Genomic DNA, 23,519 nt, shown 5'->3' with positions numbered 1-23,519 from the left:
TCCATCAATAGAGAAATGACTAAATTCTGATATGTTCAAACTCAGGGATACATGATTGCCATTACAAATAATGGCAGAGGAAAAGCTTTCAGTAGGTTTTTTAAGTTACCTGACAATTGGTGAAGAATGGTCTTGTTCATGTAAATAAAAGCTCTACATTTATTTTATAAGTGTAAACATATGTATAGCTATATTGATACAAAGGAAAATACGTGGAAATACATGGTTACCTGTGAAGGAGGGAATGAATTGGTGAGGGAGGTGTGTGGCACGGGGAAACTCTTCGGACCTTTCGAAATGCCTCAACATTTTCACCAATAGCACATGTTTATATGTTACATACATGCCATGTGTTAAGCACATGCACATATACAAACACACATACACACTCATAGCAATATGTATACATACAAATTTTTAAGATTATCATATACAATGTTGGATAGTTATAAACATCAATCAAGTGGCATATTTTATAATTAAAATATTAAAATTAAAATACTATTCTGAAGAATTTATACAGATTTCGGGGTGCCTGAGTGGCTCAGGGGCACCTGGGTGGCTCAGTCGTTAAGCGTCTGCCTTCAGCTCAGGTCATGGTCCCAGGGTCCTAGGATCGAACCCCGCATCGGGCTCCCTGCTCTGCAGGAAGCCTGCTTCTCCCTCTCCCACTCCCCCTGCTTGTGCTCCCTATCTCGCTGTGTCTCTCTCTGTCAAATAAATAAATAAAATCTTTAAAAAAAAAAAAAAAGGATTTATACAGATTTCTACTCGGCACTCCACAATGAGAGTCACGGCTGCTGGGTGTGGCCTATTTCCTCAGGATGCAACTGACACCATAGTCCAAGGTCTGCCCTATAAACTGGTAAGCCCAGAAAGGAGATTTGGTAGACTGAGAGCAGGTTCCATCTCTCAAGGTTTGACTGATTTACCAAGCCCGTAAGACCGCCTAATAAAATAAGAATGCCGAGTTATTAATTCTGTATAAGCTATTAACTGTCACAGGATATGGAATGCTTCCTGTGTAGCTCGGCCAGTATGAGATGCCAGCTTACAATCCAAATGTTTATTCACTTGTGATGGGAAATTTAATTGGTAACAAGAACCTGAGTACTCATATCTCTATAACTGGTCAATTATACCCGTCTACTATAATCAGACTTACAATGAAGAATTATGTTTATTATATAGTAAGTACATATGTTATATTTAAAATATATATATACATGTTAACAGAGCCTGGAAGAAAATGTACAAAGTGAAAAAAAAAAAAAAAAGCTGAAAATCTGTTATGGGGGAAAGAAAATAGATGACTTTTTTCTTTTTAAATATGTTCAAAATAAAGAAATAAATAGAAGCATTGGTTTAATAAAATTTAATGTAACAAATTTATGCAAAATTGACTCCGTTTAGTCAGTCATTGGGATAGTCAAATAATTAATAAATTATTGATAAAGTGCTTCAGTTTTACCACTGATGTGTAGTGGTTTAGAGACATGCATATAAAACAATATTATAAATTTACTTAAAACTATTTCAGTGTTGGCAACGAGCTAGTAGGTAGAGGCATGGGAGGAATGTTTATAGTCAAAGAGCAAGTTTAAATCAAGACCTAAACAGAGAAATCGTCTAATGGTTGTTCAAGTAGAAATGTTTAAGTGTGGTGATTCATGAATGGTATACACAGAAATCAGTGCTGGTAATAGATAGCTAGAAAGTGCTGTTCACATCAAACAGTGATTACTATAAACCTCTAATTATGTGCTCTGGAGAGAGCCTTGTGCCTTTCCCACTATAATTTCTAGTTCTTAAACTGGAACTCTATGACTTCAATTCAATCTCAATGGTTTCTTAGCTGTTAAATGTAGGCTTACCCATGAATAACCACTGATACAATCTGCTGTGCCTTGCTGTACACAAGCAGAATTTGACAATAATAATGAGTTTTCTCTTTGGTTTCAATGTGTAATGACGGTTTGCAAAAAAAAAAAAAAAATTACTGGAAGTTTGCTATAAAAATACTTGAGAGGATACCCTTGACTGAGCCAAAGAGCTTAACGCAAATTTACACAATACTCATGCTCCAAGAAAACAGTCATTAACCTCATCCTAATTTTAGTACAATTCTCATTTTAGCTAAATACCTGGACACAGTTATTTTGTGTTAAGTTTGGGGGCAAAAGCGAGAGAAAGGGGAACTCTGGAAAGGGAAGAGGGGTTGGTAAGGGAGCGTTCAGCTCTAAGTCCTGCAAAATTTGCAGAGTAATGAGCCTCTTCGATCATATTTATTAACTCAGCAGCTTAGAGGTTTTGCTCTGTTAAGTAGCTAAGCTATCCATGGAAGATACTCACCTTGTGCAGCACTCAAATCACACACTCTGACTCTGTACCTTGTATGGTTCCTCCTTTGCCAGTCTAGCCCAGGATCTGAAAGGGCCATTCATGGCTCAGCCTACCAGGCCCATGTCACTGGTCACAGACTACTCAGGCAATGGAAGAAGCTACACTGTACCAAGACAGCAGCTGTGGCCAACAGTAGCAGTCAAAGTGGAAATAAAATGTCTCTTTCCCATGTCAGAGAATGGAAGAAGGGAGGTACAACCCAATACAATTACTTGTGCTGACAATGAAGTTCTAGAAATTCATCTGATGGCAATATTTCTCACCACACAAGGGGGTCATACATCCACCTTTTAGTGAATAAAGTACTGAAGGGCAAATTGCCAGAAAGATGGGCAGTGCAGGTGACTATCTTCCCTGTCATTAGCATGCTTACTGTGTGGCGGCATATCCCAGTCCTCAGAAAGGAGTGAACACCTTCCCTTAATTTTCCTTCTACCTACAGGTTTGCTAAATGATAAAGCGATCTCATGAACAAGCAAAGATAGCAGTCCTGTTCTCATAAGAGCTGGTCATTTTTGTACCAGGCTTACCACAGTCTCTAACAATTATGTAACTTCCTCATTGCAATTTTTTGGGGGGGACACCTGGGCTTGGAGGATGGCTTTGTTTTCATAAAAAAGGGCAGCATCTGTTAACTTATATTGTGTAAACTGCTTTCAGGAAGTAAGGTAAATTCCTTAAAAACTTGCATTACAACAAAAAGAGTGCTATTACTCTTCAAATGTAAATATGATACTACTATTTTTAGAATATTAGGGGTGGGTTGGAACTGAGACATTCACATATTTTTATTCTTTATTTTTCCTTGTACCAAATATTTATTAAATAACTGCTATTGTGCAAGAAAGTACCAGGACCTGTAGGTATAAACATAAATAAGACATTTCCTTTCATTCATAGGTTTCTTTTATAAATTGTTGAGGGAATATTAAAAATTCAGTGTGTCCACCAAATCTGGTTTTAACCCTACCTCTGACCAAGGTAACCAGTAGTTACTGGCATCAAATTAATGGCCATGGCTTTATTCCTACTAACTTTAGAACGGTCAATAGCAGAAAGAATAATTCTCAGCCCTAAGCTCCCTCTACATTAATACCAGAGAAAATAACTCATTAAATATTTTTAAATATTCAGCTGAAGAGTATCCCAGGCAACCTTCATCATCCATGAGTCAGAAGGCAGCCCACACTGACCTCTTGTCATAGAAGTATCATTTTCCCACGTTATATTAAGACTAATTTTCATAGAGCCTCTGAATATAACTGGTGTGAAAAATGGATAAAATGAATTAATTCTCTGTTTCTTAGTTTTAATCGAGCTATAAATCTTAGTATTTGACCAACCTAACTCAGAAATATCCTTTAGGTAAATTAAAAGCTAGTAGAGTTATTCATTCAATTTTTAAAAGGCTGCTTTATAACAAACCAATGCAGTGTGCAAATATAGAACTTAATTAAAATACTATATATAAAATATTAACAGCTGCAGTTATTAACATTACATTAAATTCCCTTGAGCTAGACCAACATAAAATGAGCTCTCTTTTCTTTCAGTTTAGTAAAGGGCAGAACTTGGTGTAGTGAATGAGCTTTAGTTTTTACACTGTTTGTCTCAATTCACTAATCTGAAATTGTAATCACATAAAAGTACTTTACTAGCTGCACATCACTGAACATACTAACTTAATCTTTCCTTTGGATTCCAACAAAAATCTCTTATTTTCTTTCTTAATGTAAATTATACTGTCTTAAGGCTTCCCTCTCATCTTTCCATCCAGCACTGAACTTTCTAAATTAACACAGATATTCTCTGCTTTTGACTTTTTTCCAATGAGGGCACAAATAGGTCAGTTAATAAACTATTGACAATTTGGAAGAATTAAAGAACTTAAAGAAAAAAAAGTAGATTTTAATTGGCCTGGATTAAGGCATTTATCCAATTCTTACTGTAATAGGTCATCCAAGGAACTTGGGAAACTAATTAGACCACATCAACACTTAAGACTAGAATAAATTACCATTATCAAATGAATAATGGCTGGTTTTGTTTTCCTTTGTACATTGTTTGCCTTTATTAAATTTTTACATTAACCCTGTATTTCTTCATATAGTTAGAGGTGAATGAAATACAAATGATCTGAAGTATGGTAATTTTTGCCCCTCTGAACTTCCAAAAGATTTCCACTTAATGGGGCTACTGGGTGGCTCAGTTGGTTAGGTGTCTGCCTTCAGCTCAGGTCATGATCCTTGGGATTCCTGCTCAGTGGGGAGTCTGCTACTCCCTCTCCATCTCCCTCTGTTCCTCCCTCCACTCATGCTCCTGCATTCTCTCTCTCTCTCAAATAAATAAATAAAAATCTTTTAAAAAAACAGATGTCCACTTAATCTAATCAGTTATGTTTTAAATTATTATGAAGTCTGAAATGCCTGGGTGGCTCAGTCGGTTAAGTGTCTGACTCTTGATTAGACTCAGGTCATGATCTCAGGGTCATGAGATCAAGCCGCACATCGGGTTCAGTGTGGAATCTGCTTGAGATTTTCTCCCTTTGCCCTTCCCCTGGATTATACTTGTGCTCTCTATGTCTCTCAATAAATAAATAAACAAATAAAAATAAATTATTATGAAGTCTAACATGTACATACATACTTGAGAGTAATTTAAAAATTTTATTCTAGGGCGCCTGGGTGGCTCAGTTGGTTAAGCGACTGCCTTTGGCTCAGGTCATGATCCCAGGGTCCTGGGATCGAGCCCCGCATCGGGCTCCCTGCTCTGCGGGGAGCCTGCTTCTCCCTCTCCCACTCCCCCTGCTTGTGTTCCCTCTCTCGCTGTGTCTGTCTCTATCAAACAAATAAATAAAATATTAAAAAAAAAATTTTATTCTAGGTGTATTTTAAGTTAAACTGTATCATCCAGAAGTTAATCTTTCAAAGCACAAGATCAGTCCATGCTCCATTCCTCTTTTTTAAGACTTCTGTTTGGAAGTTCCTAAGTAGACAATCAACTCTGCTAACTCTGGTAGAAACAGGCTGGAGGAAGTGAAAGGGAGGTACTCTATTGCTATATTTCTGTATTCCCCTCAATGTACACTTCTCAGCTTAAGTCAGAAAAAAAACCCAAAACACAAAGAGGAATCCAATTTCTAATGGAATCAGTATAATGCAGCAGGGAAAAAAAAAAATTGTCGTCTACCCTCAGTCGCCTAAGATAATAGAACTGGTAAAAGAAGTATGGATAGCACAGACTGGTAACTGATCTTCCCTGTGGAAGATTTCAGGGAAACGAAAGAACAGAGGGAGACCGAGTTTCCAGAGGGGGATGAATCAGAAATCGTCTCCGAGATATCTGAGGATCAGAGCAATGGGTTCTGACCTTCCTTCAATTTTCCGCCTTCACCTCTGGCTCCCTCCCAATTCCCATTCATTCCATGTCTTTATTTTATTGGGCAAAATGAGAGAAAAAATATTTGTAGGATGTCAATCACAATCTTTTTGATTGATGAGCAGGAAAACAAGGCATGACTAAGAGTGAAATAAGACACAGTTTTGCTGAGGGAAGCTTGGAGGACACAAGTGACAAGAGGGTCTATGAAAGAAGCACTCACCCCAGGACTGCAGCACGGCCCTCCTAAAATAGAATGGTGATCACAGATGACTGGATCTGAAAGAAGCACTAGGTGTTTTCTGGTCTGTGCTGATCATTGGCTGGAAAGCTTTGCAAAAATGTAGAATTCTAGATCCCATCACTGTTGATACCCCTTCATCAGGTCTGGGAGCCAGTCAATACTGGGTCCTTCCCAATATGTTTCACAAAGGAAGAAATTCAGACCCACAAAAAATGCCTTGGGCAAGCTTACATCGCTATTTAGTGGAAAATCCAGAGTGCACGGTATGGTATATAAGTAAATAAGGGAGTGTAGGGAGGGAAGGGAGGAGAGTATTTAGGTCTAAATTCAGTTGTCTTCTATTATAAGAAGCTAATTTGATTTGTAAGTGAGAGGAACAATCAGAGTGTGGGAGCACAAGGTCAAGAAAGTAAAAAAGACATAATATATAGTTAATATACCTAAAATAAGTTGCTTCCCTCTCTCCCTCTCTCTCTCTCCCTCTTTCTCTACTTCTCTCTGTCTCTCTCTCACTTTCTGGGTTTCTACAAATGCTATTCCCTCTGCCTGGATGATCCTTGTCCCCACAAACCTAATGCTAGTCAATTCCCTAAGCCCCCTAATCCAATTTCAAATTTCAAAGTAAGTAAATATTATTTCTTCAGACCTTCCCTACAATGCCCCCACCTTTCCCCAATCACACACGTGCACACACATACACAACACAGGCACACGCACACACACATATCTCTAGGAAAAAAAGCATAGCAAAAGGAATCCAGAGGAAAGAATTCCTATTGGCTCAATTCCAAACATCTTTCATTAGAAAGGGAAGCTATTTGGAAGTCAACAGAGTTTTGCCCGTGTTCTTGAAATCCTACTGCATTGATGAAAGTGTTTATGATACCACAGATCCAACTTGGATAAAAATTAAACTAAGGATTAAAAATTAAACTAAGGATTTTCTATGTGGATTGTTGAATTTTCTTTTTTCATATTTTGTATTTGCCACTCCAGGCACCTCCAAACATCCATTGATATAAGCAATAATTGGGAATACAAGAACCCTGAATTTTGTCACTTGCAAATTCAAGAGAAAATTTTGTGCAAGATTTGGCACTTGATTATCCAATAAATCTTCATTTAAGAAGTGATTCCAGAAGACATTTGAGCATTTGGGGTTTGATGCCCAACTATTATGATTAATTAGCTCCTTCTGATTTGTATATGATGTGAAACAGAAATAATAACAATTTCCTTTACCCTAAAGACAGAAATGCAGAAAATCTTTAATATGTCTTGGTTTTAATTCCCTTGGTAAGTGGGGAAAGGAGTGTTCCAGCAGGTAAAGAGTATAGAAAAAATGATAAATTACCTGACCGTCCATCTCTCTGGAAGTCCACATGATACCATTCTCCATCATTCACCTTCTTCTGTAGGGCTTTGATTTTTATTGTACCTGACCCCATGTCCAGGAGGAGGTAGAGATGGCCATCTAGCATTTCAATAGCAAAGAAGTCAACCTTTATCATCTGAGGGTGCTTGGCATCTTTTTGGTGTCTTGGCTTGCCATGACTAAATAAAATGAGGCCATTTGGCTCTGTTGTGCGGAAATCAAATGATATGGAGCCTGTTTTCTTTGCATTCCATTTAGGCAAAGAGATGAAAGACTCTGGGGTTTCAAAGGTGATTGGGTCCAAAGTTGCAACATTCTCACATTTAAAGGCTACCACTCCGTGGATCTTCATCTTAGGGTCTCCTTGCTTGGCAAGTCGAGATAATTCCAACCTTACATCGTTATTTTTATATACAACCTGTGGGCAGAGGATTAGAGTGAGAAACCAGGCCCATATTTTAATATTTAGAACTTGTCTTCAGTTCATATAAATTGCAACACATGTAACACAATGTTTAGTGCATTTTGATAAATAAGATAGCTTTTTCAGCCAAATAAAATTCAAGTATCAGCTCATTAAATAGTAACCATTCCAATCTAATTTCACTCAAATACTGTGTATATACACACACCCACACTGGTTGTAGATGACTCAAATAATTTGAGTGAATCTGCATATAGTTTTCATTATTTCAAGTGTGTATAGACTCAAACTTATATTTTGCTTTTGTTGTTGGCTATTATACTTTGTTTATTAAATATAAAGGTTTTTCAGTTTTCCCACTACTAAAGTATTTGAAATTAAATATTTTGAATGACAGTTCCCTAAAATATAGGATCTTGTTTATGGTCTATATAGCCACAATGGGTATAAACTTTGTAAGATAATCCCAACAAGCTGAGGTAGAAAACATCCTGAATTTTCTCAGAAAAATCATAAAATACAACTAAAACTGCAGAAGCTCTCTTTTCCCCCTTGGCCTACATTAACAACTGTTTGAATAATGTTGGGTAACTTTGGAACATTGCTGGCTCTAAATCCATTCAACTTGTATTACTTGTGTTCCATTTACTTTCAAGTATACAAATGAGGAACAAAATTTGTCCTGTTCTCTCATTTCCCAAGGCACTTCATCCAAATTGGCTAGGTGGTTCTGAATGCTTGTTGATAGTCCGATGGCTTTTTGGACTCTGAACGGCACATTGGACAAATCCACCGGAAGAGCTCCCAATATTATGCATCTGCTATCACATCACCTTAATAAACTTGAAGCCATTCTGACATAAAGATAAAAAGAGATCCATACCCCGCCTCTATAAAATGCACACCATGCATAATTACATTTCCAAAATACATATGTCATACTGACTTAAGAATAAATTAGCTATCTGTGTCCAGAGAACTATCTAAAGTATTTTAAGAAGCCATTCAAAAGTTCATAGCAGTCAACACTGACAGATTCTAAATTCATTTATATTCATATAATAGAAAAAAAAAAAAGACAGCCTGTGTCTGATTAGTGCTATAAAGTTAACTGGTCAATACAGCAGTTTATTTCCTCCAAACCTATGGCAAAACCTAACTAAGCCAACAGTTAATGTGGCTAATGAATTTCCTGATATGATTTGTAAATGGATACTTTATTTTTCAGTGATTAAGAGTGTAGGCTCTGATTATCAGACTCTTTGAGTTCAAATTCCAATGCTAGCATTACCCAACTGCATGATCTCTCCAAGCCTTATTTTTTTTTTCCTTTTCAGGGAGGTAACACCTTACAGGATGGTTGTAATTATTAAAGAAGAAAATGAATGTAAGTGAGAGAATCTACATAAAGGCAATCAATCCAATGCCAGGCATATTGTAAAATTTTCAATAAATATCAACCACATCAAACTACATGATAATAAATACCATCTCTTCATTATCATCTAGTAAACAAAGAAATAATGTAAATTAATTCATTTTAAGGAAATGCTTAGAAATTAAGCACACACATATAATTAGTATTTTATACCTGATTTGCGCCAAGCAAAGAAGTCACATCTTTCCACTGCTAGTCCTGGTGTTCCAGTTTATATTTATCTTGAAGGAGGATTGTTATAAAGAATGCCATATCCATTATTCTTTGAACAAATATGTATAATGGTTTAATAAACAAATGCTGACAACAAAAGAAAATGAACTTAAGCAATAACAAAAGGGAATTAGATTCTTTTTTTTTTTTTTTTTAGATTTTATTTATTCATTTGAGACACAGATACAGAGAGAGAGAGAGAGCATGAGCAGGGAGAGAGGCAGAGGGAGAGGGAGAAGCAGGCTCCCTGCTGAGCCAGGAGCCGATGTGGGGCTCAATCCCAGGACCCTGGGATCATGACCTGAGCCGAAGGCAGACGCTTAACCATCTGAGCCACCCAGGCGCCCCAGAATTAGATTAATTCTTAAGTATACTTTCTTGAAGAGAGAAAGAGCTATTAAGCCTTGGGAAAGTTGATTTAGGATTGTCTTTCTTTGGGGATCTTTAGAAGTGGAGAAAATGGTTTCTATGGATGAGTTTCCAAGTTTTTTAACCTCTCACCATGCCTTTCAAGCTACCCAAGCCTATATTTTTTTTCCACTTTTCTTGGCAATTTATATTTTATTATTTGGAGATCCCTTGACAAAGATATTGATCAGGAATGAGTGTAGTATTCTCTGACCCCATTGATGCAGATGATAACGTTGACTATGCTAACACATTGCCCGTGAAATAGAACCACCGCAACAGAGTCAGGTGTTTCTGACATGAATAAGTAGGTATAAGGCTGGGTATATTGCCTCATGAGTCTAATACCAGCTACAAAACAGTTGAGGGATGTGGGGTTAGGGCAATTCTACGTAAGGATTTCAGTGAGTGATTTATGATCTCATGAGTGAGTTGGATGCCCTGGCGAAAAGAAGGGTGAAGAAGATGGAGAAGAAAAGTAGGGATTCCTTTGATCAGATAACTTAGGGTTAGCCATGCACACACACTGCCTCCACACCCAACCCCCGCACCCCCCCCCCCAAAAAAGAATCTCCACCAGAATCTATGCTTTGTGTAGACAGGGTTCTTGCTCACTGAAGTCAAGCATCCAGATCAGTGTCTGGCACAAAGCAGACACTCAATAAATATTTGCTGAGTATTGAATAAAATTCTTTATTCACTTTTTTTAACCTAGTCCCAGATTATAGACTATTATTAACAATATTTACAAATGTAGTTATGTAAAGCAGAATGTGGTATTGCAGACTAATCTCACAAACTGGCTACTATGTTTGGTCTATTTCTTTAGAAAAATGTGGAAGCTGCTCTGAATGTTCAGTTATAAACGGCAAGCTGGCCTGTGTATTGGAAAACTTTACCTTCAAACTCATATTGTGGGGTTTAAATTACTTTTGGAATGAAAAACACCTGAGTTAAAATTATCCAGAGGTAGAATCATTTTCCTAGAAGAACTATCTTGAGGAGAAGCATGATGTACTATTTTTTTCCTTCTCATTTTGTATTCTTTGAAAGGTAACTCCAGAAGACAGAAAAGCAATTTTGGATGGGCAGGCTGATAGTTCTCACAACTACACTACAACTGCATCTGACTCAGATTTCCTAATCACCCTACTTTTCCAAAGTTAGACATACTCTTCAAATGACCTGAATAGAGTTCAATTATAATAATAAGTAGACAGCAAGCACTCCAAATCTTTTAAAAATTCACATGTAAGCTATTTTTTTGCTTCTTTCTGAGAAATATGGTTCTGAATCATTTATAATTATTCATATATCTTTTTTCATATATTTTTCATTTATGTCAAAAGTTGTAATTTATTTAATAGTTTCAACTTTCAAAAATATCTACATACTCTATCATCTTAACAATTAGTGATGATATTATTGCACACTCATTTGGGTCTGTTCATAAAATCAAGATTTCTTTGGGGATATTGACCTTTCCTTTTGTTTTTTTGAAGAGTAATTCACAATGTTGAATTTCACTTCTCTGCTTCATGGGCTTTTATCATAAATCCCAAAGGGATAAAAACATGAAAGAGACTAGATTTTTTTTTTTTTTTTGGTCATCTATAGAATTTTTTAAATGTCCCTCATACTTAAATATGCAAGAACAGGAGCAATATGTCTGTATTTTTATATTCCTAGGCTTGAAATATGAGGTAGACAGTCACTGAGTATTTTATTTGATCTTCAAATTAATCCTAAAAAGACAAGGGAAATAAATAGGTGAAAAAAAATAAGTTTGAGAGTCTGGGTATAGACATAGTTTAATCACAAAGCTCTTATCTAAGTCAACTTGCCTAACCTATCTCTCAGTTTCTTAATTTATATATATCTAAAAAGGGAAAGCATGTCATATCTATCAATCCTCGAGCTTTCTCTGCCTTAATCTATGTGATTTGGGACCAAGGTAAAAGAAGTTCTATTGCTCCTTCTCTATGTCTGGTTTTTCCCAGTTGTGGTTTTCATGTCAGGATATTGCTCTCTATTCTGAGATATACTGAAACACTAATCCGTTAGGTAAAGAGAATGTTCACTACATCTTTAGGTACACAGACATACATCAAGGATTATATCTATCTAAGGTTTGTACAGATGGTATTGAAGAACTGGTGGCTGAGAGATAAGGCCCTTTCCACAGGAAGTGGGAGTGTGTGAAATATGCGCATCAGTAGAAAGCATTTGCTACTCAAATAATAACTTTTTTGTTGTTATAAATAAATGTTTCAGCTTAGAAATTTTCATGAGGCTCTTGAATTCATTAACACGCATTGATCAAGGCTTTTCATATCTTAACTATGAGAGTATACAGGGTGATGGGATGGGCACTGCACATAAAGTCAAGGAGTGATGCAGGGATCTAGACTCAGTGGTGACCTCCCTGAGAACATGAATGGTTTATTCTAATCTGAGTCTTGGTTCTCTTCCATTCTTGGGAATAATAGTAAGTAAGGGCTAAGAATCTGGTTCTCAAGATTTCAAAGAGAATTGCAGGTCACCCACTTGCAATCCTGTGACCTTGTGCAAGTCCTTCAACCTCACAGAGGCTCACTTTTATCTGTAAAATGGAGTAATCATATCCACCACATTAGGAAATATAATAAATTATATTTCAATGAAATGCTAACAACAGGGCCTGGCATGGAGGAAGGGCCGAATATCAGCTGCTCTTGTTAGTGTTATCATAAATAACAGTATTATTATTATTAATATTATTAATAACAGTATTATTATTCTGGGAGGGAATGAATGGAGTTGTAACAAAGTTAACAGCTAGCATGGTACAAAATAGATGACTGCTCAATGTTTTACAGTAATTAACAGCGCTGCAACCGCAGAATCAAAGAGATCAAAGCAGACTGGGGCTTCTTTTTGTATGCTGGCATGTATATTGCTGTTTGAAGGCTTTCTTTATAAGCTGAGGTTTCTTAACCAGAACACATACATAGGAAGCTAGCCAGCCTGGGGCTTTTACTTTTACTCATGAGAGAACTTCTGTGGCATTTGACATCAACAAAACCACCACCCCACTACAAAAAGAATCCGCTAAGATTTACTGAGTGTTTATATTCTGTCAGGCCCTGTTAAAATAAATTTATGTTTTATGTGTTTGTTCCTCACAAGCATCCTAGGAAATAGAAAACATTATCCTATTTTATCAGTAAATACATGGAGGCACAGAGCTCACTGAATGCTTTCTATTCGGACCAGGTCAAATATTGTGAGTAGCTAATGATATTAACTTCAAACTCTGTGTTTGTCTCTGCAGGAAATTTCACTTATAGTTTTCATGTACAATTTCATTTATACTTTTTGATAGCAGTTGCTAAGCAAGAGATTCACAAACAGCTATTTGCCACTATGCAAAAGGATGATCTTGCTATGAGTTACATGGATTATTACAAAAACAGTATCTTTCCTTCTATTTGTCCTTATTAAAATACCTCTAAATGAATCAAAATCACAACTGAGCAGGAGAGTGTTTTCGTGTGCCCATTGATTAAAATGTCTCTTCAAGGGCACCTGGGTGACTCAGGCAGTTACGCGTCTGCCTTCGGTTCAGGTCATGATCCCAGGGTCTTGGGATGGATGGAGCCCCACATCACGTTCCCTGCTCAACGGGGAGCCTGCTTCTCCCTCTCCTTCTGCCGCTCCCCCTGCTTGTGCTCTCTCTCTCTAATAAATAAATAAATAAAGAGATTAAAAAAATATGTCTCTTCAAATCCAGTTTAAGTAATGGGGCTTATTTCTGTTTCCAGGACTACAGTGTAGTTTTTCAACAGGTATGCCTTTTGGATATATATAATATTAGGATACATATAATAAAATAGTAGAATTAAAATATTAGAATAACAGTATAACTTCTCATGAATATTTGTTATTGGTGTATTTATCTGTAAGGTGTAAACTATGTGTGAACACATACACACGCAGCTTATACATTACCTAATATAAATGTGTTTACATATAATAGGTCAAACCTGCTAAAATTGATGTCCAGAACAATTTTACATATATATTAGAATATGCAGTACATCTCTAGGTAGATAAGTAGATAACACATATGTATATATACCATATACACACCAATACAAATATACATACACTAATAGCATTTAATAATTTCAGGAATTAGAGGCTCTTGGCTAAAACACACAGTGGTCTTACTCGTTTGGAATCAAAAATGTCTTGGCCTACAAACAAATACCAGCACTTAAAAGCTTAGCTCACTCCAAAGGAAGGGCTGCAGCCAAAAAAAAAAAAAGAAAGAAAGAAAGAAAGAAAGAAAGAAAGAAAGAAAGAAAGAAAGAAAGAAAAGAAAAGATTCTTTTATTATTAAAAAGGGTAGAAAATTAAACAGATTTTCTCCAGTGTTCCTGCCACCATGAAGAGACAATTGTAAGAGCAGAGTAGAGGCGAAGTGGTCACTTAAGAAAAAAAAAAAAAAAAACTGCACTCATTATTTTCCTATCTTCTACCTAAGGTCAAGTTGCCAGTGCTGTTCACTTTCTTATACTGAGAACCTAGCATCGAATGTGCTTATAGTAAAAAGGTGAAAAAAAAGTTTGTAATGACTAAGGGACTGAGGGGATTTTAGCTTTCCTGAAAATGTCACACCACAGAAGTTTTCATCTATGCTTTGAATATGCCCACTTGAGGCAGATGTGCATCCAGTTGCAAAGATTCATGGCCTTGGTGCGAGTCAGAGAAGGGGTGGCAGATAGGAAATGCACAAGCCCTGTTCAAAGTAGCCCAATGCCACCATAAAAACAGTACCTAGCATTCAGAAAATCTGATTTGAAAGAGGGTTACATAAGGAATTTTGAAAGATAAGAAGGTTGTTTTTTGGGGGGCATGGGAAGGGAACAGCAGAGTTGGTGGGTTTTTTTCCCCTGTAATCTACTACTATTCAGAGATTATATGCAGATAAAATTTTCAACTAAAAAACTGAAACTCTCCCCACACCTAAATAAATAAACTAATTAGAGAATATAAAAACAGACTACAATAACCTCATTTCTCAGGCATGTGACTTAGTAACTTCAAACCAGAAATTAGTTGAAATTTGGAAAGGACAAAAAATAACAATATTTTATCTAAGCAGTGTCGAGAAAGAAACCTTTTGCTTCGTTCCAGCTAAACATGACCAACTACATCTTATTCATGAAAAGAAGGAAAAGCAAGAGAAAACACCTCTTGCTTTGCCCTTCCTTCATTTCACCATTAGCGAAGTGCCTAAAGTTATTTAGACAACCTTGGGCTCCATCTGTACAAGTCAGCCGTGGGAGCAGAAAGGCTGTGTTGTCCCAGGTTAACAGCTCGACTTAATGAAGCTTTCAGTGGCATCTGGGTGTGTGGTGACTTGAGTTCCACTAAATAGGAATGTCTATTTCTCTCAAATTAAAGATTCGGTAATTCAGTAATGCCCTTGGGGGTAAAAATTGGAAAAATGAACCACTATTTCAGTAACGTGAGATCTGAGATGTCCATTTTTGAAAAGTAAAAGCTGAAAACTAGATCAATCCTCTTATTTTCAGATGAGGAAACTGAGGCTCAGAGAAGCTAAGGGACTGTCTCAGTTGGCCTCAAGCTCTGATCGTGAGCAAGTATCGAGGAATTCGGTGTTCGGTTCTTTTTTGACTCTGTTCAAAAACAAACCAATGGAACGATGAACCGATGAGTCATCTCTAGCACAGGCTAGAATAGGAGAGTCCCTAGAGCAATTACAAAATGAAGAGCAGCCACCTTTCCAGCAACATGGCAGAAAGGGAGTCGTAACTGATTTAAAGGCAATTCTATCTTTAAAACTGTGATAGCTTCACAATAAGCTGACATTCAAATATAAAAAGAAAAGTCCTGAGGGGGAAAAATCTTGCAGTTATTTCCCCCACTAATGGCATTGACAAAGACACTGGAGAAGTGAACTAGAAACAATAAACTTGCAATGTTTACTGCTATTTTGCAACTAAGTGATGAAGATATTTTCAGCATCAGCCTTTCGTGATCTTGCAGAATGTGACACGCCATAAATTAGGGTTTAAAGCCTCTATTCCAAGCTGGCAGATGCTGCTAATAAGGACAATGCATGTCTGCTTTATCCCAAAACTTTTAAAATCCTCTACCAGTCTCAATGAAGGACAAGAGGCCGCTTTATTATTTTTTTAAGGGAACCTATATTGCTATGAAGCAAGAATGGTATCTTTGCACTGATCATAACACAATAGTTGGCATCAAATGTTATGTCTGCATTAACCAATTCATGTTCTTTTGCATCCCTAGCCTCATGAGCTCAGTAAAGCTTCCCCATCATCTAATTCTACATTTTTCTAACGAGGTGGCTATTAGTATATACTATACCATCCAGTGTATGGATGTCCATAGTATGCACGGATGTATGTATATATACAAAATATCATATACTATGTAGCTGGTCCTTCCTCCATTGATTTACCATGACATGCTGTATGTCGTTTGGATATACCAAAGTTTTAACATTTCATTCTACTATCACTTTTTGATTGTGTTCATCATTCTTTAGCTTAGAAAGTACTCCCCCAAGAAAGATTTGATAAACATATTGTTATGTACAATGTTTATTACTTAATTTTATAGATGTTTTGTGTGTGTAACTTTGTAATCTTTGAAGATGAAAATCCAAATCCAGTCCCCCTGCCCAGATAGTTACTTAATTGAGCCAGCACATTTTTTTAATAATTTCTATTTTTTCTACTGATTTGTAAAGCCTACCACATTTTTAAATTCTTACATATACTGTACAAGGTTCTGTTTCTGAGCATTCTATTGTTTTCTTTCTCTTTCCTTCTTTGTCTTCTTTCTTTCGAGTTCCACTTCATTTAATAGAGATAGGATTATCTCTATAGTGTGTTCTAATATATGTTAGGTCTCTCCTACTAAGTTATTTACATTAATTATTCTAATAATGTTCATACATTGCATCATATAGTTTTTTTCCTGTATAAATAAGATAAGTATATGTAACAGAACTATTGTAGTTTCTCTGATTCAGCTTTCCAAAATGTTGTCAGCTAAAGCTGGCGGCAAATTATTCATTCAAACTCACTTCAAGAGACTTTTTTTTAGGGAGAGAGAGAGCTTGAGCGTGCGTGTGAGTGGGGGAGAGGGGGGAGAGGGAGAGGGAGAGAGAAAATCTCAAGCGGGCTCCACACTCAGCACAGAGCCCAACGTGGGGCTTGATCTTACGACCCTGAGACCATGACCTGGCTGAAATCAAGAGTCAGACACTTAACCGACTGAGCCACCCAGGTGCCCTGAAGAGACTTTTGAATAGCAAAAGGAAATTATACCTTGCTTAGAATTACATTTCTATTATTATAATTATTTGTAAAGTTATCATCCATAGGTGATTATAATAATTTTGATTTTAACACATCAGAGAATCGGGCCTCGTGCCAGAAAATTGTATTTTACAATATATAGACACACAACTATAGAAAAAAATAAACTTAGGGGAAAAATGAAATTATAAGCACACTAATAATCACAAGGCCTGGTAGAGTTTCTTGCAGTAAAATGCTAGGAGTGGGTGGCCAGTCCGTTGGAGAGATTGGAGGACAGGCTGAACGACTCTCAGGGCAGGTGAAAGCCCAGTGCACTCCCCTTCACTGTGGCTCTCCTCAAGAGGCTAGGCCGCTTGCCTGAGGACACACAGCTTGTGTCGAGCTACTAAGTGATGGACAAGACAGAATCTGAATGCCTTTCTCCAGACCCGGGAATAGACTGTATAATTTTTTGTTTGTTTTCTTTCAATGGGACTGTTTTGATGATAATTAAGTTTCCTTCAGCAATAAAAGCCTTACAACTCTATTAAGCCCTGTTGACTTGAGATTTCAAGATCTGATTATCAAATTTGTGATTAGTCACATTGTATCAATCCCATCTTTTGCCCTGGCTCCCAGCCGTTCCTTCTTGACCACCCCTCTACCTGAGTACCCATCAAGGAAACACAGAAGCTGGGATTTAAGACAGCCAATGCTGCTGTTTTTCCCATCCACAATAAAAATATTTTGCAAACTAGAAGTTGTGTGTAAATGTGCCCCATAATTTTAATATTATCTGAAGGCAATGCATTGTCTGATACATGACTGTAGATATCGATATTAATATAGATTCAAACAGCCTTAAGTTTGAATTCCTGCTCTAGCTACTTAACTATACTGTCTTGGAAAAGTTCCTGAGTTTCTCCGAAGTAGATTCCCCTTTTTCAAATAAAGTTAATATTTATATTGTAGTATTATTTAAGCACATACAGTACTAAGTGCTTGGTCTTGGGCACTGAGTAAAGAGTAGTCATTATTGTTATTATTATGATCTTAAATGTGTAAGAGAGGAACGCTGGTTATTTAAATAAATAAGTGGCTTCTTCTCTAAAAAGTAAAGAAGCACGCTTTGAAGTGATTAATCACCCTCAACTCTTCACGTTTACATGATTACTTCCTAAATTTCGATTCCTTAGCTCACATGAGCTTTACATTTTGAAAGATTTCATCTACTAAACAAAAGGTGTTCATTAAGGAACACTTTGTTTGTAATTTTAAATTTATCAAAGGCATAATGAGATTGCCTCTACAATCACACTGGTTGACAGAATTCCAGCTTGGTGCAAATAGCTGTTTTATTTAGATTATGCTAAGAGTGAGTAAGCAGGTACCTTTCCTAGATTTGTTGAAATACTGAGCATACATAACTGTTCATTTCTAATTTCGAGGACCCTAAAAAAGTATAGAGGCCCTAGCTTGTGAACTGTTATTTTTCAATTATGGCTGCTCAGCACTGAGGTATTTCTTCTTAATGCATTCTTTAATTATTTCCTTTGGAAGGTCCCTAGTCCCTCAAAAGTCAGATGGGTTGTGCCTTTTGCCAAGGGTTGCTTAGTTAACTGTTTATTTAATGAATGGGGTTTTATGTGCTGCTGAATTTCTCATGGCACACGTTAGGAAATTCTTGGCAGAATTTAAATTGGAGAACTGAGAAACATATTGGCTCTACGGAAGCTCAATCAGCTCCCAGGCAGGAGCAGGGCCTTTGCCAAGGAAAATTCCCTAAAATAAAAAATGCAAAGACCAAACTCGCACACAATGCAAGGAAAACTGACTTTGGTGGCTAGGATTAAATGAATGCTGGATTCGGGTATCTCAGGTGGCCTATGAATAGAAGTGAGGGAAATGCTTCACAATTTCGGGAGAGAAACAGGAACGAGATCCCTTTGCTTTGGAGGATGACAATGTGCTTAAATGTCTTGATTGCTTGGGATACTCAATTAGCTGCTAAGAAAAAATAAAATGGAGTCTTATGTAATTTCTCACATGTTTCCTCCTTACGGAGACGAATCTAAACCTATTTTTATGTCATCGAAAGATATACTCAGTTTATTCATTTCACTTAAGAAATAATAACTGCATTTTTTAAAAAAGCTGCAGCAGCAGTGGCTGAACATCCTAGAACAAACATCCAGATGGCTATATTTTTAAAATGATTTGGCCAGGAACCTAGTTATTGTATAAGCATCAGTTATCAGGTATGTTTTCTTTGAGGACTGGGAAGAGAAAATTAAAAAAAAGCCCTGAAATGTTATGTAGGCTCTGAAAAGTCCCTAATCCAATGGAAGATTTTTAAATTTACTTTATTTATTATTATCATTATTATTTTTACTCAGTAGTACTACAAAATGAGGAGGGAATCAGAGATTTTTAAAAATTAAACATAAGTTTGAGAAAATAAAGATGAGAATGTATCTTTCAGTAACGTAAGATGGAGAGCACTAGCCTACTTGCCGTTGCTATATGAATATCCAGTCTTGTGTGGAAGGAAGGCCTGTTGCAGTCATCTCCTTCTGGGTATCACTGTCTTCAGCTCCTTCCTTCAACTCTATGCACTCTGTCAGCCCATGTCTCAACCCCCTTCCCTCTTTGGAAGAGCAATTTCCTGAGTTAGCATAGCTCTCTCTCTCTACTGGCTTATGGAGGCTCCCTGCATCTTGGGTGATCAGAGACCTGGCTAGCTCCCTGGGCTCCTGTCTGTTTGGTGCCATTTTCTCACATTATTCAAAAATTAAGAGGGCTGGGCTCATCAGCACATAAATGCTAATCTGATGCTAGGTTGGCCACCTCTCAGGTAGCTAAATGGACACATGTGTTCTCTTCAGGCCTAATTGCTTGGCTGTCATCTATCCTGGCTCAGGACTGAAACACTCCCCCAGCAGACAGTTCACTGGGTTTGGCCATCTATACCCACTTGCTACCAATTGCCCTTGATTCGCTAGTATGTTGCTTGATATATATTAATATAAATCATAATAGCACCAATAACCAACCATTAAGCACCTTCTATGTACCCCATGCATTTTTAGCTCCATTACATTAATGCTTATTTCTCATAATTTTTGTCTCCATACCAAGGTTCAGAGAATTTAAGTATTTTGTCCAAATTGCACAGCTGATAGGTGACAGAACAGTAATTCAACTCAACATTTATCTGATTACAAACTCATAGATGTGGTTTTAGTTCATGTTCCTTACCATGTCATGGGATATTGGCTGAGTTCCTATTTACTTGGCCAGCACTGGTCCTGAAACATTTTCTAAACCTGGTCATCAATAAGTAAAAGGACATCTGTACCCTTCCTAGTCTTCCATGATCTGGCTCCTTTGACTAGGTGGGATTCTCTTAACACTACTGGTAAAAAGAAAAAAAAAAAATCCCCTTTGGTTCCATCCTATTCTCTTTATCTCTTGATTTCAGGATAACGTTATTCCCATGGTTGTCCTAGGATACTCTGGTTTGGTATCATGCTTACTTTGTGCTCATTTCTCTCTGAAGACCAAATTACCTGGCCATGTTATCTAGTGAATACAAAGCTTGTTTTGACTTTAAAGGATTCCTTAAACTAAGGTTTTGCAAGGTACCTTGTAACTGGAAAATAAAAAAAGGAGATTTAGCATGAATAGGAATGACATTTTAAGGGTCAGTTTCCAGGGCCTAGATTTAGATTTGGCTGCCACAGCCCCCATGAGTCAGCATAGATTTGAGACTTACTTTTTTTCCATGACAACAGATGAAGTCCAGTATAGCAGGGCCAGGACTAGGATGAGATGGGTGAAGTGAGTGAGGTACTCACATGAGATGTAAAATATAAGGGGGGGAGTGCTGAAATCTCAGTAATAAAGAAAAACAATATTTCAATGCAATTTCTTAAATCAATGCAAAAGAAATCCTATGGTGAACAAAACATCAAAACTTTAAATAGAATAGAATCAGTATTGCTGATTATTCCTTTTGCCTCAGGCTCCAATATGACCTGGTACAGCACCACAATATAGTATTTTTCTAGGATTAAAGAGCCCAAATTAATTTGTTGAAAATCTATTTATTAGAACAAGTCCCAGTAACTAGAAGTATTTGGGACTAGGGGTAGGGAAGGAAAGCCATCTTTGGAGATGATTAAAATTAGAACTAGAATATACTGTTAATTTTTAGGGTGTACTAGTCATTAATAAAACCACTTTAACCCAAAGGATAATGACAGGAAACAGTTATAGGGTGACTAGTCAGACCCTGTCCTCAGGGCAACCTGCTGAGATAGAACAAGCCCAGGGCTGCAGAATTCCTAGGAGCAGTTAATTTTGATAATAATCCTGAGCCCAAGAATACAGATCTTGGCATCAACTTTTACAGACACTAGTCAAAATTTCAAGTCTTGAATATATATATATATATATATACACACACATACCTATATCAAGTTCAATGTGTATATATATATATACACACACATACATACCTATATCAAGTTCAATGACTTGTCATTGAAATCACCTTGAGAGTCAATCATATTGACTTGAGAACTACAATAGATCTCTGTTATCACCCATCAGTCTAGAGGTCAAGTATACAAACTCGACTACCCACTCAAGATATTTTTACAAAATTGTGATGAATAAGTAAAAATTAAGTCAGTAGCTCACAGGCACTGAAAGGCCAACAGAATCCAGCCCCCTAGCCTCTGCCACTGCCGATGAACTAACTCCTACAAGTGCAGTTAGTGTTCTTACATTAAAGAATTATTAAAATGAAATAATTATATAAATCTCATCTCCATGTTCAACAATACTATAATTATATGATGTAACTAGAGCATTATAAAGGATTATAAACAAAAGGATAAATAATCCAGAATAAAGCCTTTATATCATGACTAATAGATGGGTTGTTTCAAGTAATCACTGTCACCAATTCAGGCTGTTCATACATGTGGATTTGTGATTATCTGGTTTACCACTAAATTAAAAGAAAAACAAAAGCTTCAATGGCCCTACTGTAGAAGATGTACTATTGATGTATTTTTAGGTCTATAATAAGCCAGTATCAGGGCAGGAGAATCTTTGAGGAGCAAAAAACAAGTAAGCTTGGCTCTTGGGAAAATGTTATTCCAGAGAGGAAAAAGGGTTAGGACATGGGCTGGCAGCAGAGTATTGAGAGGAAGATTCAAAGGCAGAAAAACCCAGGAGAAGTAGAATATAAAATGTCTTTCTTCTACACAAAAATTTGGGTATTTCCATAGTAGTGGTAAGTAGGTTGGTGCTATTCATTATACATTGTTAACCGAGATTTATAATTCCATTTACAATTAATTTCTTATAACTGTGGTAAATGCAGTCATCTGTAGTTCCTTCTTCCTCGTGCTAAGGTATCACTGAAGAAAATCTTTACTTTTGGTGGATTCAGGGGTGTTTTCATTCATAGATCCTTTATTCATTTGAGCCTTTGCTCTGCTACATTAGTTGACTTGCAGAAAGCAATGCTAAGCCCTGGCAGCTGGGCTATACATGTGATCCATGGGTCACGAAAAGAAACAGATACAAATGTGGGTAGATTAAAGTAAATCCATCCAAACCAGAAGAAAAACCACTAATGCGCATGCCTGACCAGTGATGGGAGGCTCAGAATTATTCTTTTTATATGTCATTATTACTGCAAACCTATTTTATGACAAATTTATGATATGACACCCTTCATGATGTCCATAGAATGCTGACTCTTATTAAAGACTCAAAATGCTGCTAAGTTTCCTGGAAATGATTTTATTTTGAAAGCAAAGTGTTTTCTATAGCCTGGTCACCTTTCTGACTGAATCAGAGAAAAGTGTGTATTCTAAGATCACACTTCATGGTAGGAAGATGTAAATCTCTCCATATTTGTTGAATAAATATCGATGGAAAAATATTGGTAATGATAATGATAATAATGTAATTGTTTTTCCTGGTTTTTTGTTTTTTGTTTTTTTCTAAATGAGGGCACTAATGGTAATACTTTTTATCTTACTGATACATACCAGCAAGCAAACTAAAAGTAAGGAGGTGGGGATGGAAGAAGGGGTTTGGACGGTCACTCAACAATTACAATGAGCAGCCGTTTTCGGCCAGATCACAAGAAATCACTTAGCAAACAAAGACTCTCTCCTTTGAGAAGCAGGCCTGAATTTCATTCCAAAATCAGAATGTCTGCACTGGAGTAATATATAAATGTTTGCTGGTCACAGCTTTAGCTATAAACC

General features: G+C 36.8%; 1 protein-coding gene across 17 annotated transcripts in view; it reads right to left on the bottom strand.

Moving 5' to 3' along the window:
• Positions 1-23,519, bottom strand: part of NRXN1 (neurexin 1) — a 1,136,941-nt gene that overhangs the window by 624,549 nt on the left and 488,873 nt on the right. For all 17 annotated transcript variants that reach the window (XM_045885018.2, XM_045885009.2, XM_045885012.2 and 14 more), the window contains one exon: positions 7,380-7,818. In XM_045885018.2, coding sequence (XP_045740974.1) covers positions 7,380-7,818 — 439 coding nt within the window. The remainder of the gene's footprint in view (positions 1-7,379; positions 7,819-23,519) is intronic.

The sequence above is a fragment of the Mirounga angustirostris genome, unplaced genomic scaffold (genome assembly GCF_029215605.1).
Source record: "Mirounga angustirostris isolate CCGP_5_RB_7025 unplaced genomic scaffold, mMirAng1.0.hap1 SCAF_10, whole genome shotgun sequence".
NCBI classification, from domain to species: Eukaryota; Metazoa; Chordata; class Mammalia; order Carnivora; family Phocidae; genus Mirounga; species Mirounga angustirostris.
The sequence above is the reverse complement of the archived record's forward strand: the minus strand, read 5'-3'. Positions and strand labels throughout refer to the sequence as shown.